Here is a 13,041-nt window from a genome sequence, read left to right on the forward strand (position 1 = left end):
ATATTTAATTCAAATGCTAAATGGTCTGACCACGTTGATGAGATATACAAATCAGTAATGAAAAAAATAAATGTTTTAAGGAAAATTAAATATATGTTAAAGCGTGATGCTCTTTTAAGAATTTATAAGTCATTTATTTTACCTGTTCTGGAATATGCATGTGAGGTTTGGGGCGGATGCTCTCAAGCTGACTCAGAAAAGTTAGAGCGGGCTCAGCTTGAAGCAGCTAGAATAATAACTGGTCTACCATCTTATACAAGAAAAGAATTTTTATATTTTGAAACATCTTTGGAACCACTTTCAGACAGAAGAGCTAAAAGAAATCTTCAATTACTTTATAAAATAAAAAATAATATGACTCCAAGTTATCTATCTAACTTATTACCTCCTTCAGTGGGAAATAATAACCCTTACCCTTTAAGAAATAAGGACAATTTCAGAATTCCAAATTACAGACTCTCTTCTACAATAAACTCCTTCTTTCCCTCTACCTTAAGAAACTGGAACAATTTAGACGACAATGTTAAATCCATTTCTCTTTCTTCTTTCAAACTAGCTCTCTCTCAACCTATTTCTACTAGTCTGCCTTGCTACTATAATTATGGTGAAAGAAAGTTTAATATAATACATACAAAATTAAGATATAAGTGTAGTTCTCTTAAGGATGATCTTTTTCGTGTAAATTTGGCAGAGGACTCTATTTGTGCAAACTGTGGTAACATTTGTGAAAATGTGCATCATTTCTTTTTTGAATGTCCAATATATGCTACTGCTCGTGCTGAAATGTTCCAATATTTTAATGATTTAAATATACATGTAAATTTAAATTTGTTATTATATGGTAATGAAAACTTGGCTTTGGAAGTAAATAGTTATGTATTTGGATATGTGCAGTCTTTCATAAAGTCCAGCAGAAGATTTTGAATATATATACTTGTATCTCTTTATTATGTAAATGTATATTGTATGTTAAATTATCCATTTTTCCTCCTAATTGTTACATGATTTACTATATATTATACCTATGTCATTACTTGTAAATATTAACATGTTGAATGGAGAAGGCTTCATAAGTTGTAATAACTTGTGCCTAATCCTATTGTTCTTGTTTAGACAATAAAATATGTTTAAAGTCAATCTTCTCAGAAATACGTCGACATCTTTATGTCGTAAGTCGGCAATTCGATGGCAGAAATATGTCACCATAGGAAACAGAAATAAATAACATATAGAACTAGATTCTAGATATCTATATCTGTACTGATAGAGTGCATGCCACTTGAACGATTCTGTGAGAAAGTAAAAATATTGTATCTGAAGAATTCCAGAATTATATGTATTGAACTATTATTATTGCCTTGGGTTATTTCTTCAATCGAGAAGTGACTGGTAACATAAGATAGAAATCTTTTGACCTATGATTGAATGAGCGGACAGAATACCTCATCGGTTGCTTATCTCAAATCAAATTTATTGGTGTCTGTTTGCGCCGACGCATTTTGCACTTTGATGGACATAAATAACCGTCAGTAGATTTAATATTGTAAAACCTTTCAACTTACAATGGTCACGTACCCAGCAAGCATAACTATTGCTCGTTACTTATTTTTGTATTTTCCGGATATGTTCGACCGTTGTCAACTCAATTATTTTGACGTTTCCGGTAAATTCCAGTTATCTTCCCTTGCGTAAAAAGCAGTTCCTGTGTTTACGACGTATAACGTTGAAGACTTGTTCTAGTAAAAAAAGGTATTTAAGTTATTTGCAAGAACATCTCTCTAATAGGCCTATATCTTAAAACGTTGTAGTACCCTACCCTACCCTATCCGAGGACCCCATTGGAAATAAGCTGTACATCGGCTTTCATGGACAATCCTAGGTAAAGCAAATTTACTCTAAAACAATAACGTGCAATAACGTTACATAACATGTAACTTATGTCAACTGTGATATTCAACAATATTTGTGATACTATTCATTAATCACTCATCATTTTCATCTATTATGAAATTAAGAAAATATGGAAATGATGCAAATATTGTATAACATATATGTGATTTTATTGTACTGTGTATCACAGGTGCCTGACTCAATTTTATAAAATAATAACATATACTAATAATAGAGTACAGTACATATAAATGAGAAAGTTCAGAACCTTTCTCATTTATATGTACTCTATATGTTATTATTTTATAAAACGAGTCAGGCACCTGTGTGTGTATGCTTTACCTGAATTCATATTATTATTATTACCCTAAACACTGTAGTACCCGGTTTTAATACAACGGTAATAATTTTAGGCAAAGCCAATGTGCAGCAGATCTACTTACTCCTATATAACATAAGAGGCCGCTGGTCGGGTCAATTTGGCTCTATTAATATAAATGACTTCTTCTCTGAAACCAAGCCAAGGATATTGCTCCTATTTGCCTGATAGCATCACTATGGGGTGGGGATTAAAAATTGTACAAAAGTAGGGGATGACCCCCTGGGGGCCTGAGGGGCGAGGCCAAAATGGGTCAATATAGCTATTTTGATATTAACGACTTCTTCTCTGAAACTGAGCAATGGATATCACTCATATTTGCCTGGTAGCATCACTATGGGGTGGGGATTCAAAATTATACAAATGATGGGGCTGACCCCCAAGGGGCCTGAGGGGTGGGGCCAAATGTGGTCAATTGGGCTATATTGATATAAACGACTTCTTCTCTGAAACCGATCAATGGATATTGCTCATATTTGCCTGGGAACATCACTATTGGGTAGGGATTCAAAATTATACAAATGATGGGGCTGACCCCCCAGGGGCCTGAGGGGTGGGGCCAAATGTGGTCTATTGGGCTATATTGATATAAACAACTTCTTCTCTGAAACTGAGCAATGGATATTGCTCATATAAGCCTGGTAGCATTACTATGGGGTGGGGATTCAAAATTGTACAATTGACGGTGCCGACCCCCTGGGGGCTGAGGTGTGGGGCCAAAAGGGGTCAATTTGGCTAAATTGATATGAACAAGTTCTCTGAAACAGCTCATATTTGACTGGTAGCATCCTTTTGGGTAGGGATTCAAAATTTGCAGAAGGCGGGGTAAAAAGGGGTCACTCACATTTGTGTGGTAGCATCCCTATGGGGTTGCGCCAAAAGTCAATTTTATTTCATGGATTAATGCATTTTTTGGCATAAAAACCTCAAGTACCCATATAAAATGCCTATGATATACTGACATAGCAATACCAGTGACAAATATACTTAATTATCATTCTTGTTTCATATCTCATGAAATCCAGGTGAACGATACAGGTCCTCTGGGCCTCGAGCTCTTGTGTAATCTATGTTGTGTATAGCTCTTAGATAATGATAAAAAATGTCTAAGAAATGTAATCAATATTGACTATAAATGTAACTAAACAGGAGATATCTAACAGTGTCTTCAGAAATACCAAATATATTTCATGAGTGGGGCTAATATTTTGATAATTTTCACAAATGTGCATACCGTTAGATATTCTGTTTATTACATTTTTGTAGCAAAATATACTTTCAGTTTTCCCAATCGTCATTTGTAAGGAGTGTTTTGATTGGTCAAATCGAAAAAAAAGTTATATTTTTCACAAGAGTTGTTATTTTCTAGGTTGGTCAGTAATCCAAGATGTGTTTACAATACATTAGCACTAGGGTCTTTATAAGTCAGATGTACTTGTAATATTCTTTGGAACCATGGCCAGAAAGCTTAATGTTGATTAAAGGAAAGTCAACATGCAATACATGGAACTGAAAAGTAGATCCTAAACTTGAAAAATGTATTTGTAATTACATAATATTTTAACTTCATTGGGAGTGTTTTGTCATAATCACTAAAATATCCAGGGGAAGAAGGCAAGAAGAATCTCTATTGTGATAGGAGTGTTTTCCTGAGCAGCATTGTGATTTAACTCAACTATCTTTTGATGTTTATTGGTTAAATAGAGATGGTTGTAATTTGTATCACCTGAGATACATACCACTTGTTTGTATTACATCATATAGTAAGATTTGGCGAACAAAGTCGAAGAACAGTTCAGCAATTGTGACAGATTCTCTGAGATTATACCAGTTTGTTTTAAGTGATTTTATTTGACTTGATGAGACTTCTATTTATTTTTGTTATTTTCTTCAGTTAAATGATCATGACCAATATGGACCAAGACAAGGCCAAAGTACTGTTTCGAGAGGGAGCCATATTGTTGTTCCTTGGTGTACCAGAAGGTACAGAGTTTGGTATCGACTACAATTCCTGGAAAGTTGGAGCTCAGTTCCGGGGTGTGAAAATGATACCACCTGGGGTTCACTTTGTTTACTACAGGTAATACTATTTCCTTATTTTTGGCCAACCATCATTTAATAGATGGTGGCCATTTCTCAGAAAGTTGTTCATAAATCTGTTTTGAATTTCATCAGTAGGTTCCTCTTATATTAGGTGAAGTTTGTTGTTTTTATTTCTCAGAGTTTTGGATGGAATTTTCTAAAATTTCTTATGTATGTTCCTCTTGTTTTCAAAAAATCAGGAGGAAGAAGAGGAAAGCATCTGGGATTTCTTGTACACATTTTTAATTACACAGAAACATTAATATAAGGAACAGTTCTGACAATCTAAATTGAAAAGCCTCTATAATTTGTTTAAGTCTTTGTTCCATGAGTTCAAACTATAAAGGTGAATTGGATTTTAATGTAAAATGTCTTTATTCTGTAAATTTTCATTATAAGATTATACCAAAAATGGGGAATAATACCATATTTTACATCTTCTCTTTGTTATGGGAGTTCATTCTCATTTCTGTTACAAATGAAATTGGTTGAATCACTCTTCAAACCATGACACCATGACCTCTATACTGGAACTTAGAGGAATATGGTTATGTCTAGTTTTTGTACTGAGGATATTTTTTCAACATTTTTAGCCCACCATCATCAGATGGTGGGCTATTCAAATCGCCCTGCGTCCGTGGTCCGTGGTCCGTCCCTCCGTCCGTCCGTAAACAATTCTTGTTATCGCTAATCCTCAGAAAGTACTGAAGGGATCTTTCTCAAATTTCATATGTAGGTTCCCCTTGGTGCCTAGTTATGCATATTGCATTTTGAGACCGATCGGAAAACAAGATGGCCGACAGACAGCCATCTTGGATTTTGACAATTGAAGTTTGTTATCTCTATTTCTCAGAAAGTAATGAAGGGATCTTTCTCAAATTTCATATGCAGGTTCCCCTCGGTGCCTAGTTATGCATATTGCATTTTGAGACTGATCAGAAAACAACATGGCCGACAGGCAGCCATCTTGGATTTTGACAATTGAAGATTGTTATCACTATTTCTCAGAAAGTAATGAAGGGATCTTTCTGAAATTTCATATGCAGGTTCCCCTCGGTGCTTAGTTATGCATATTACATTTTGAGACTAAACATAAAAGCAACATGGCCGACAGGCAGCCATCTTGGATTTTGACAATTGAAGTTTGTTATCGCTGTTTTCTCACAAAGTACTGAAGGGATCTTTCTCAAATTTCATATGTAGGTTCCTCTTGGTGCCTTGTTATGCATATTGCATTTTGAGACTGATCAGAAAACAACATGGCCGACAGGCAGCCATCTTGGATTTTGACAATTGAAGTTTGTTATCGCTATTTCTCAGAAAGCACTGAAGGGATCTTTCTGAAATTTCATTTGCAGGTTCCCCTCGGTGCTTAGTTATGCATATTGCATTTTGTGACTAATCAGAAAACAACATGGCCGACAGGCAGCCATCTTGGATTTTGACAATTGAAGTTTGTTATCGCTATTTCTGAGAAAGTACTGAAGGGATCTTTCTCAAATTTCATATGTAGGTTCCCCTCAGTGCCTAGTTTTTCATATTGGGACCAATCCGAAAACAACATGGCCGACAGACAGCCATCTTGGATTTTGACAATTGAAGTTTGTTATCGCTATTTCTCAGAAAGCACTGAAGGGATCTTTCTCAAATTTCATATGTAGGTTCCTCTTGGTGCCTTGTTATGCATATTGCATTTTGAGACTGATCAGAAAACAACATGGCCGACAGGCAGCCATCTTGGATTTTGACAATTGAAGTTTGTTATCGCTATTTCTCAGAAAGCACTGAAGGGATCTTTCTCAAATTTCATATGTAGGTTCCTCTTGGTGCCTTGTTATGCATATTGCATTTTGAGACTGATCAGAAAACAACATGGCCGACAGGCAGCCATCTTGGATTTTGACAATTGAAGTTTGTTATCGCTATTTCTCAGAAAGCACTGAAGGGATCTTTCTGAAATTTCATTTGCAGGTTCCCCTCGGTGCTTAGTTATGCATATTGCATTTTGTGACTAATCAGAAAACAACATGGCCGACAGGCAGCCATCTTGGATTTTGACAATTGAAGTTTGTTATCGCTATTTCTGAGAAAGTACTGAAGGGATCTTTCTCAAATTTCATATGTAGGTTCCCCTCAGTGCCTAGTTTTTCATATTGGGACCAATCCGAAAACAACATGGCCGACAGACAGCCATTATCGCTAAATCTTAAATTTTATATATATAGGTTCCCCTTGTTTGAAAAGTACTAGAGGGCTGTTTCTGAATTTACACAGATTAGTAATATAAGACTTAGAGGAAGGGAAAAGTAGAGAAAAGATCAATCTGACATAGAACCTATAAAGATCATTCAATGGTGGGCGCCAAGATCCCTCTGGGATCTCTTGTTATAAAATACACATTTAGATGATGAATTCATTGCTCATGTTGAAGTATTTTATGTGCCTTTTGCTCATGACATGACTAGCATAAGTGTTTTTGAATGCCAGTGTTTATGTCAGTATTTGTATTCTACAGTGCCTGTACCAAAGAAGGGGAAACAGGTCCCAGAACTGGGTTCTTTTACAACTTTAAGCAGAGGGAAATTGTTGTACGGAAATGGGACAACCAATTAGAAGGTAAGTTTGGCATCTGTCAGTATACCCATATCTACATGATTCAAGAGAAACTAAAAAAACTGAAATATGAAAAAAAGTTTAAGATGCTATAGCAGCGATAGCCTAGACACTGCCTGTCACTCAAATAATGAAAATAACAAAAGAAAAAAATTACAATAGTGTCCTTTTAATAATCATTTTAAAGACCTTAAGTTATAAACCCACCAGAAGGACTTGTTGTGTTGATCTTTGATTGGCAGACTAGTCAATATTCATGAACGGAAAATAGGTATATTACTTATGTGTATATGTGATAGTTTCAAAATGATGCACAAGACTTTTTACAATAACGAATCAGTCGTGGAGGCTAAGTGGTGAGGTTGGTGTGTATGGTGTGTATAGGTATAGGTGTTACATGTACAAATAAAAGGTGGGTCTGGACCCCCAGTGGGATTCAGGTCAAACTTGCCTGAAATGATCTTGAGATGGTTATTTGTAAGCCCACCTAAGCAGAAGGCTGACATGAGCTATGGGGCATTATCTGTAGTGTGTTGGGTGTCCTCCTTTCTGAGTCTTCCATCATCTGTAATTTTTTTCTCCACCATTATTGATGAAATTTGCTGAAATAACGAGATCAGTTTCTGACCGATTGTTTGTAATCTATGTTTTTGATAAAAGGAAAATTTAAGATGACAGCTGCCAGCCATTTTCAAAATCTGTAATTTGACCTTATTACTGAAATATTTCTTATTAGATTCATATTAATAATATTTTTGTTTTTATTAGTGTTTTTAATTACATTGTATAATAATAATACTTGCTACTTTATTTTCTGAGAGTGACATATTTAGCATGTGCTAATCTCCATATGGCCCTCTATAACTACATACAAAACATAATATACATTCTACCACAATACCCTGTGTTATTCAACTCTCAGACCATCAGTTAATCATTACAGCCGTTGATTAACAATCTGTTTATACCACACGTGGTATAAACTCTGTACGCATTTCGATTGGCTAACACAGTGAACTTTGACCCAAGCTGCAATTGTTATTGACGTCATCAATAATCTAATGACGTCACATCACCGGGTCCCGGACGTCACCGGTACACTTTATTTGCATACGCGAAATTATACTTGGCCACGTTTCCCTTTGATTCAAGCCGATATTATTGTGGTAGAAACAGGTCACACGACTCGAAATTGTTGGATATTGAATTTATTTCACACTCGTAAGTTATTTTTTAAAAGTTGCAAAAAACACTCGCTAAAGCTCGTGTCTTTTGTAACTTTAAAAAAATAACTTACTCGTGTGAAATAAATTCCATATCCAACAACCACTCGTTGTGTAACCTCTATTAAATCAACAGATAACATGATATCTTGAAATATTTACCATTGTATGGCACTGCCACTATATAACCCTACCAATTCAGTTGCGAGTTCACCAGCTTATGAACTGCCAACTGAAATTTGAATTTGAAAATTTCAAAAAAAAATCGCACGACAAATAAAAAATCGCAGCTGGTAAATATAAGCATTGAACGGCTTTCAGTTGGCATTCATATTGACTATGAATGCCAACTGAAAGCCGTTCAATGCTTAAATATATACAATATAATTGGAAAAAGTTATAGTAATGAACATGCAGGTACTCGTATATAGAATAATCATAAACAGTTACATGTATCATTCCGAAGAACATAGCCTAGCTGTTATCATGCCGATGACTGGTGTCATCCAGACCCAGAGGCCAAATGTGACTGACCAGGCACAATAACTAGGCCAATATTGAAAGCACTAATTAATTATCATATTCAGCAATATTATAGGTAAATAGATTGCTAAAAAAACCATATCAATGTTGTGTTTGTCTTTGTTGTGGAGGTGACAGTCATTAGGGACACACATCTTATTTCCAGTTTATGTCTATTGAATTAAACAATTGAAAATATTTGATGGAAATTAAAAAAAAAAAGGACCATTTCTTTATAGATATTGGAGAAAGTGATGTCAGCCCAGAAGATATGCAGCGTTACCATGACAACACACAGGAAATGGACAAATTCCTTGGACCATATCCCTACAACAAGTAATTATATAAGAGCTTACAACATAATACACATATATAATGTACTTCAAAGCTACAGATATCACTTTATTTATGTGGAGATTTGTATGGTTGTTTTTGTTTTGAAAAAATGCAGTAATTATAGTAAAAGTTTGCTTAAAACTGACTACATTGTACTGATAAAGCAGTGCATGAGAGGTAAATATATATATATATGTTCATCTTGATTCATCTATGCTTTTGTTTCTTTTTTCTTCTAAACTGAAGAGACGAGTGCCCTTAAATGGGGAAATTATCTCAAATTTGGCTTTAAATGATTTTGCTGACTATCCCTGCCAAATAGTTACTCACTACTGATCAAAACTACTGTAATGGAAAACAGATTCTTGGTGGGATTCTATTGAAAGTAGTGTGAAAATGAAGGCTGTCTGCTTCAAACCTTTAAGTCAAGGCCTGGAACAAGGAGAACAATAACCCTTATCAGATTGATTTTCTTGGCTGTGAGATCAGGAGAGTCTCAGTAACCGAGGAAAATAACAGAACAGTATATATGTGTGTAACAGAGCGCATGATAAATCAAATTTAAATCACTGCCTCCGCTAGGGATCGAACCCGGGACCTCTGGCTTACTAGTCTTACGCTCAACCAATCGAGCTAAAGAGAAGATATCTCTAGCCGAGCGGTATATTGCAGATAGTATTTACCAGGGTTACACACTCCCCCTCCAGGAAAGAACTCGTCCTCGAGTTTCCAGGGGTAACAGCGATGCTTGTGGAGCAAGGCTGAGTATTTCCCCCGAGTCCCTACATGGGCGCCAATGTAACAGAGCGCATAATAAATTAAATTTAAATCACTGCCTCCGCTAGGGATCGAACCCGGGACCTCTGGCTTACTAGTCTTACGCTCAACCGATAGAGCTAAAGAGAAGATCTCTCTAGCCGAGCGGTATATTGCAGCTAGTATTTACCAGGGTTACATGTGTAGACCACATCAGCCAGACCATCGTACCCTCTTCTCAGATTGTATGTGATGCCAGGTGAACAATACAGGTCCATTGGGTCTGTGGTTGTTTCTTAAAAATATTTAATTTGAATGTTATGTGAAAATATGAATGTAATCTTTTTGATAAATTCCCAAGCCCATTTTTAGGTCATCTGACCCGAAGGGTCAGGATGACCTATAGTCATCATGCTTCGTCCGTCGTCGTGCGCCGTGCGCCGTGCGTAAACTTTTCACATTTCAATCTTCTTCTCAAGTTCCACCAGTGGGATTAAGCTGAAACTTGCCTGAAATGATCCTGAGATGGTCCTGACCAAGTGTTGTTATTTTTCGGGTCAGTCTGAAATCCAAGATGGCCGCCATAGCCGCCATTTTGAAAACACATTTTAAACTTCTTCTGAAGTTCCACCAGTGCTGCTGGGCTGAAACTTGCCAGAAATGATCCTGAGATGATCCTGACCAAGTGTTGTTATTTTTTGGGTCGGTCCGAAATCCAAGATGACCGCCATAGCCGCCATCTTGAAAAACACATTTTAAACTTCTTCTCAAGTTCCACCAGTGCTATTGAGCTGAAACTTGCCAGAAATGATCCTGAGATGATCCCGACCAAGTGTTGTTATTTTTTGGGTCGGTCCGAAATCCAAGATGGCCGCCATCTTGAAAAACACATTTAAAACTTCTTCTCAAGTTCCACCAGTGCTATTGAGCTGAAACTTGCCTGAAATGATCCTGAGATGATCCCGACCAAGTGTTGTTATTTTTTGGGTCGGTCCGAAATCCAAGATGGCCGCCATCTTGAAAAACACATTTTAAACTTCTTCTCAAGTTCCACCAGTGCTATTGAGCTGAAACTTGCCTGAAATGATCCTGATATGATTGCGACCAAGTGTTCTTATTTTTCGGGTCGGTCCAAAATCCAAGATGGCCACCATAGCCGCCATCTTGAAAAACACATTTTAAACTGCTCAAGTTCCACCAGTGCTGTTGGGCTGAAACTTGCCAGAAATGATCCTGAGATGATCCTGACCAAGTGTTGTTATTTTTCGGGTCGGTCCAAAATCCAAGATGGCCGCCATAGCCGCCATCTTGAAAAATACATTTTAAACTTCTTATCAAGTTCCAACAGTGCTATTGAGCTGAAACTTGCCTGAAATGATCCTGATATGATTGCGACCAAGTGTTGTTATTTTTCGGGTCGGTCCGAAATCCAAGATGGCCACCATAGCCGCCATCTTGAAAAACACATTTTAAACTTCTTCTCAAGTTCCACCAGTGCTGTTGGGCTGAAACTTGCCTGAATTGTTCCTGAGATGATCCTGACCAAGTGTTGTTATTTTTTAGATTGGTCTGAAATCCAAGATGGCCGCCATATCCGCAATCTTAAAAAACACATTTTAAACTTCTCCTCCAGTTCCACTGGTGTCATTGAGCTGGAAATTTGTGAGAATGTTAAGGAAGGAGGGCAAACTAAGTGTTGTTGTTTTTTTTGGCCTCGTAAAAACTTTGACATGGCAGCAATGACGGCCATTTTGTAACATGATTGCGCAATCATGGTTTTCATGAACAACACCTATTTCAAACTTCTTCTCAAATTCCACCGGTGGGATTCAGCTCTTACTTACCAGAAATTATCCTTAGATGGTCCAGACCAAGTGTTATTATTTATTGGGTCGGTCAGAAATCCAAGATGGCCACCATGGCCAACTGTGCCACTATATACTTGCTACAGAGAATGCATACTACAATAATATACATGTAAGGGTTTTAATTTAGAGTCAGATGACCGTTAAGGCCCCTGGGCCTCTTGTTATTAACAGTGTTTGAATTGAATGCTGGAAACTGTCATATGCTGTTATCACTGTTTACTTAAGCTTATGAATTAATATACATGTATTTTACAGTTACAAGACCTGGGTGTCCCTTTCTAGCTATATTACTGGTGACCTTGCATGCAGACTCTCTCCAGAAAAAGGGAAGATTGCGTCTGTGTCAGAATTTGTCTCTGACAAAAGTACAAGCCAATCCAGAAAAGAAAACAACGAAAATAATGGAAGTTTTAACAAATCTGGAACTTTCACATCTGAGGGACCAGTTTCTTTCCAAGAGGCTGAAGACAGACTGCCAGACATGAAGACAACTCCAGGAACATCGTTACGATTCTCAGCAATCCCAAAAAATAAATGTCCACCTGGAAGTTCTCCTGCTGAGATCACAAAACACAACATTGACTCCAGTTACACGTTAGAATACGTACTCCTCACATATTGTACTGACAACTCAAATGACATTTTGGGAGAAATTCAATTTTCATTCATCTGTTTTCTGATTGGTCAGGTATATGATGCGTTTGACCAATGGAAAAAACTTGTTCATTTACTGTGCAGTAGTGAGGATGCATTGGCCAAACACACAGATCTGTATTTAAACTTTATAACAATTCTCCATTTCCAAGTAAAAGAAATACCTGAAGATTTCTTTGTTGACATTGTCTCTCAGGATAACTTTCTCACTTCCACTTTGAGAGTGTTTTTCGCAAATATTGAGTCTTGCCAAGCCAATGAAGTCCTTCGTAAGAAAGGGCTTAAATTTCGTGACCACCTTACTCTCAAGTTTAAATGGGACTTCGTGTCTGTTCCTGATGATGACGAACCCGTGGTGGTTTCTCTGGTGGTATGATTTTGTAGAAGCTCTCAAATACAGACAGTGTTGAAAACTTTGTTATGTCATCATTCTTTAATAGCAAATAAACAGGAAATTATTCAGTTATTTTGTGTTTGAATATTATATACATGTTTACTATATTTGTTTGGACTGATATATAGAAGTTAACTTTTTTTAATTCCTGGGTAGACTAGAAAATCAAGGATTGTGGTATATGTATTAAAACATTTTGACACAGAGGTAATTTCACAACAAATGACAGATGTGATTTCAAACATTTGATACAGGTAATTTCACATTTGACACAGGTAATTTCACATTTGACACAGGTAATTTCACATTTGACACAGGTAATTT

The 13,041-nt window shown here is 36.6% G+C and overlaps 1 protein-coding gene across 3 annotated transcripts; it reads left to right on the plus strand.

Moving 5' to 3' along the window:
- Positions 1-1,677: 1,677 nt before the first annotated feature.
- LOC117340222 (protein AAR2 homolog) lies at positions 1,678-12,789 on the plus strand. Of its 3 annotated transcripts, none has more exons than XM_033901971.1 (5): positions 1,678-1,749; positions 4,164-4,349; positions 6,867-6,967; positions 8,949-9,045; positions 11,925-12,789. In XM_033901971.1, exons 2-5 carry the CDS (start codon positions 4,168-4,170, stop codon positions 12,697-12,699), a joined length of 1,155 nt encoding a protein of 384 aa, XP_033757862.1. In that variant the 5' UTR covers positions 1,678-1,749; positions 4,164-4,167; the 3' UTR covers positions 12,700-12,789. The 3 variants fall into 3 exon arrangements, with proteins under 3 accessions (XP_033757862.1, XP_033757863.1, XP_033757864.1); XM_033901972.1 differs by having other exon boundaries at positions 1,684-1,879; XM_033901973.1 differs by having other exon boundaries at positions 1,689-1,748; positions 4,161-4,349.
- Positions 12,790-13,041: the final 252 nt, after the last annotated feature.

This window comes from Pecten maximus, chromosome 13, assembly GCF_902652985.1.
Source record: "Pecten maximus chromosome 13, xPecMax1.1, whole genome shotgun sequence".
NCBI lineage: Eukaryota > Metazoa > Mollusca > Bivalvia > Pectinida > Pectinidae > Pecten > Pecten maximus.

Excerpts from the sequence above, each read along its gene's own strand:
- LOC117340222 (XM_033901971.1), top strand. The coding sequence starts at position 4,168 with ATGATCATGACCAATATGGACCAAGACAAGGCCAAAGTACTGTTTCGA. Across the intron at positions 4,350-6,866 it reads GTTCACTTTGTTTACTACAG|TGCCTGTACCAAAGAAGGGG; the intron begins GTAATACTATTT and ends TGTATTCTACAG. Across the intron at positions 6,968-8,948 it reads ATGGGACAACCAATTAGAAG|ATATTGGAGAAAGTGATGTC; the intron begins GTAAGTTTGGCA and ends ATTTCTTTATAG.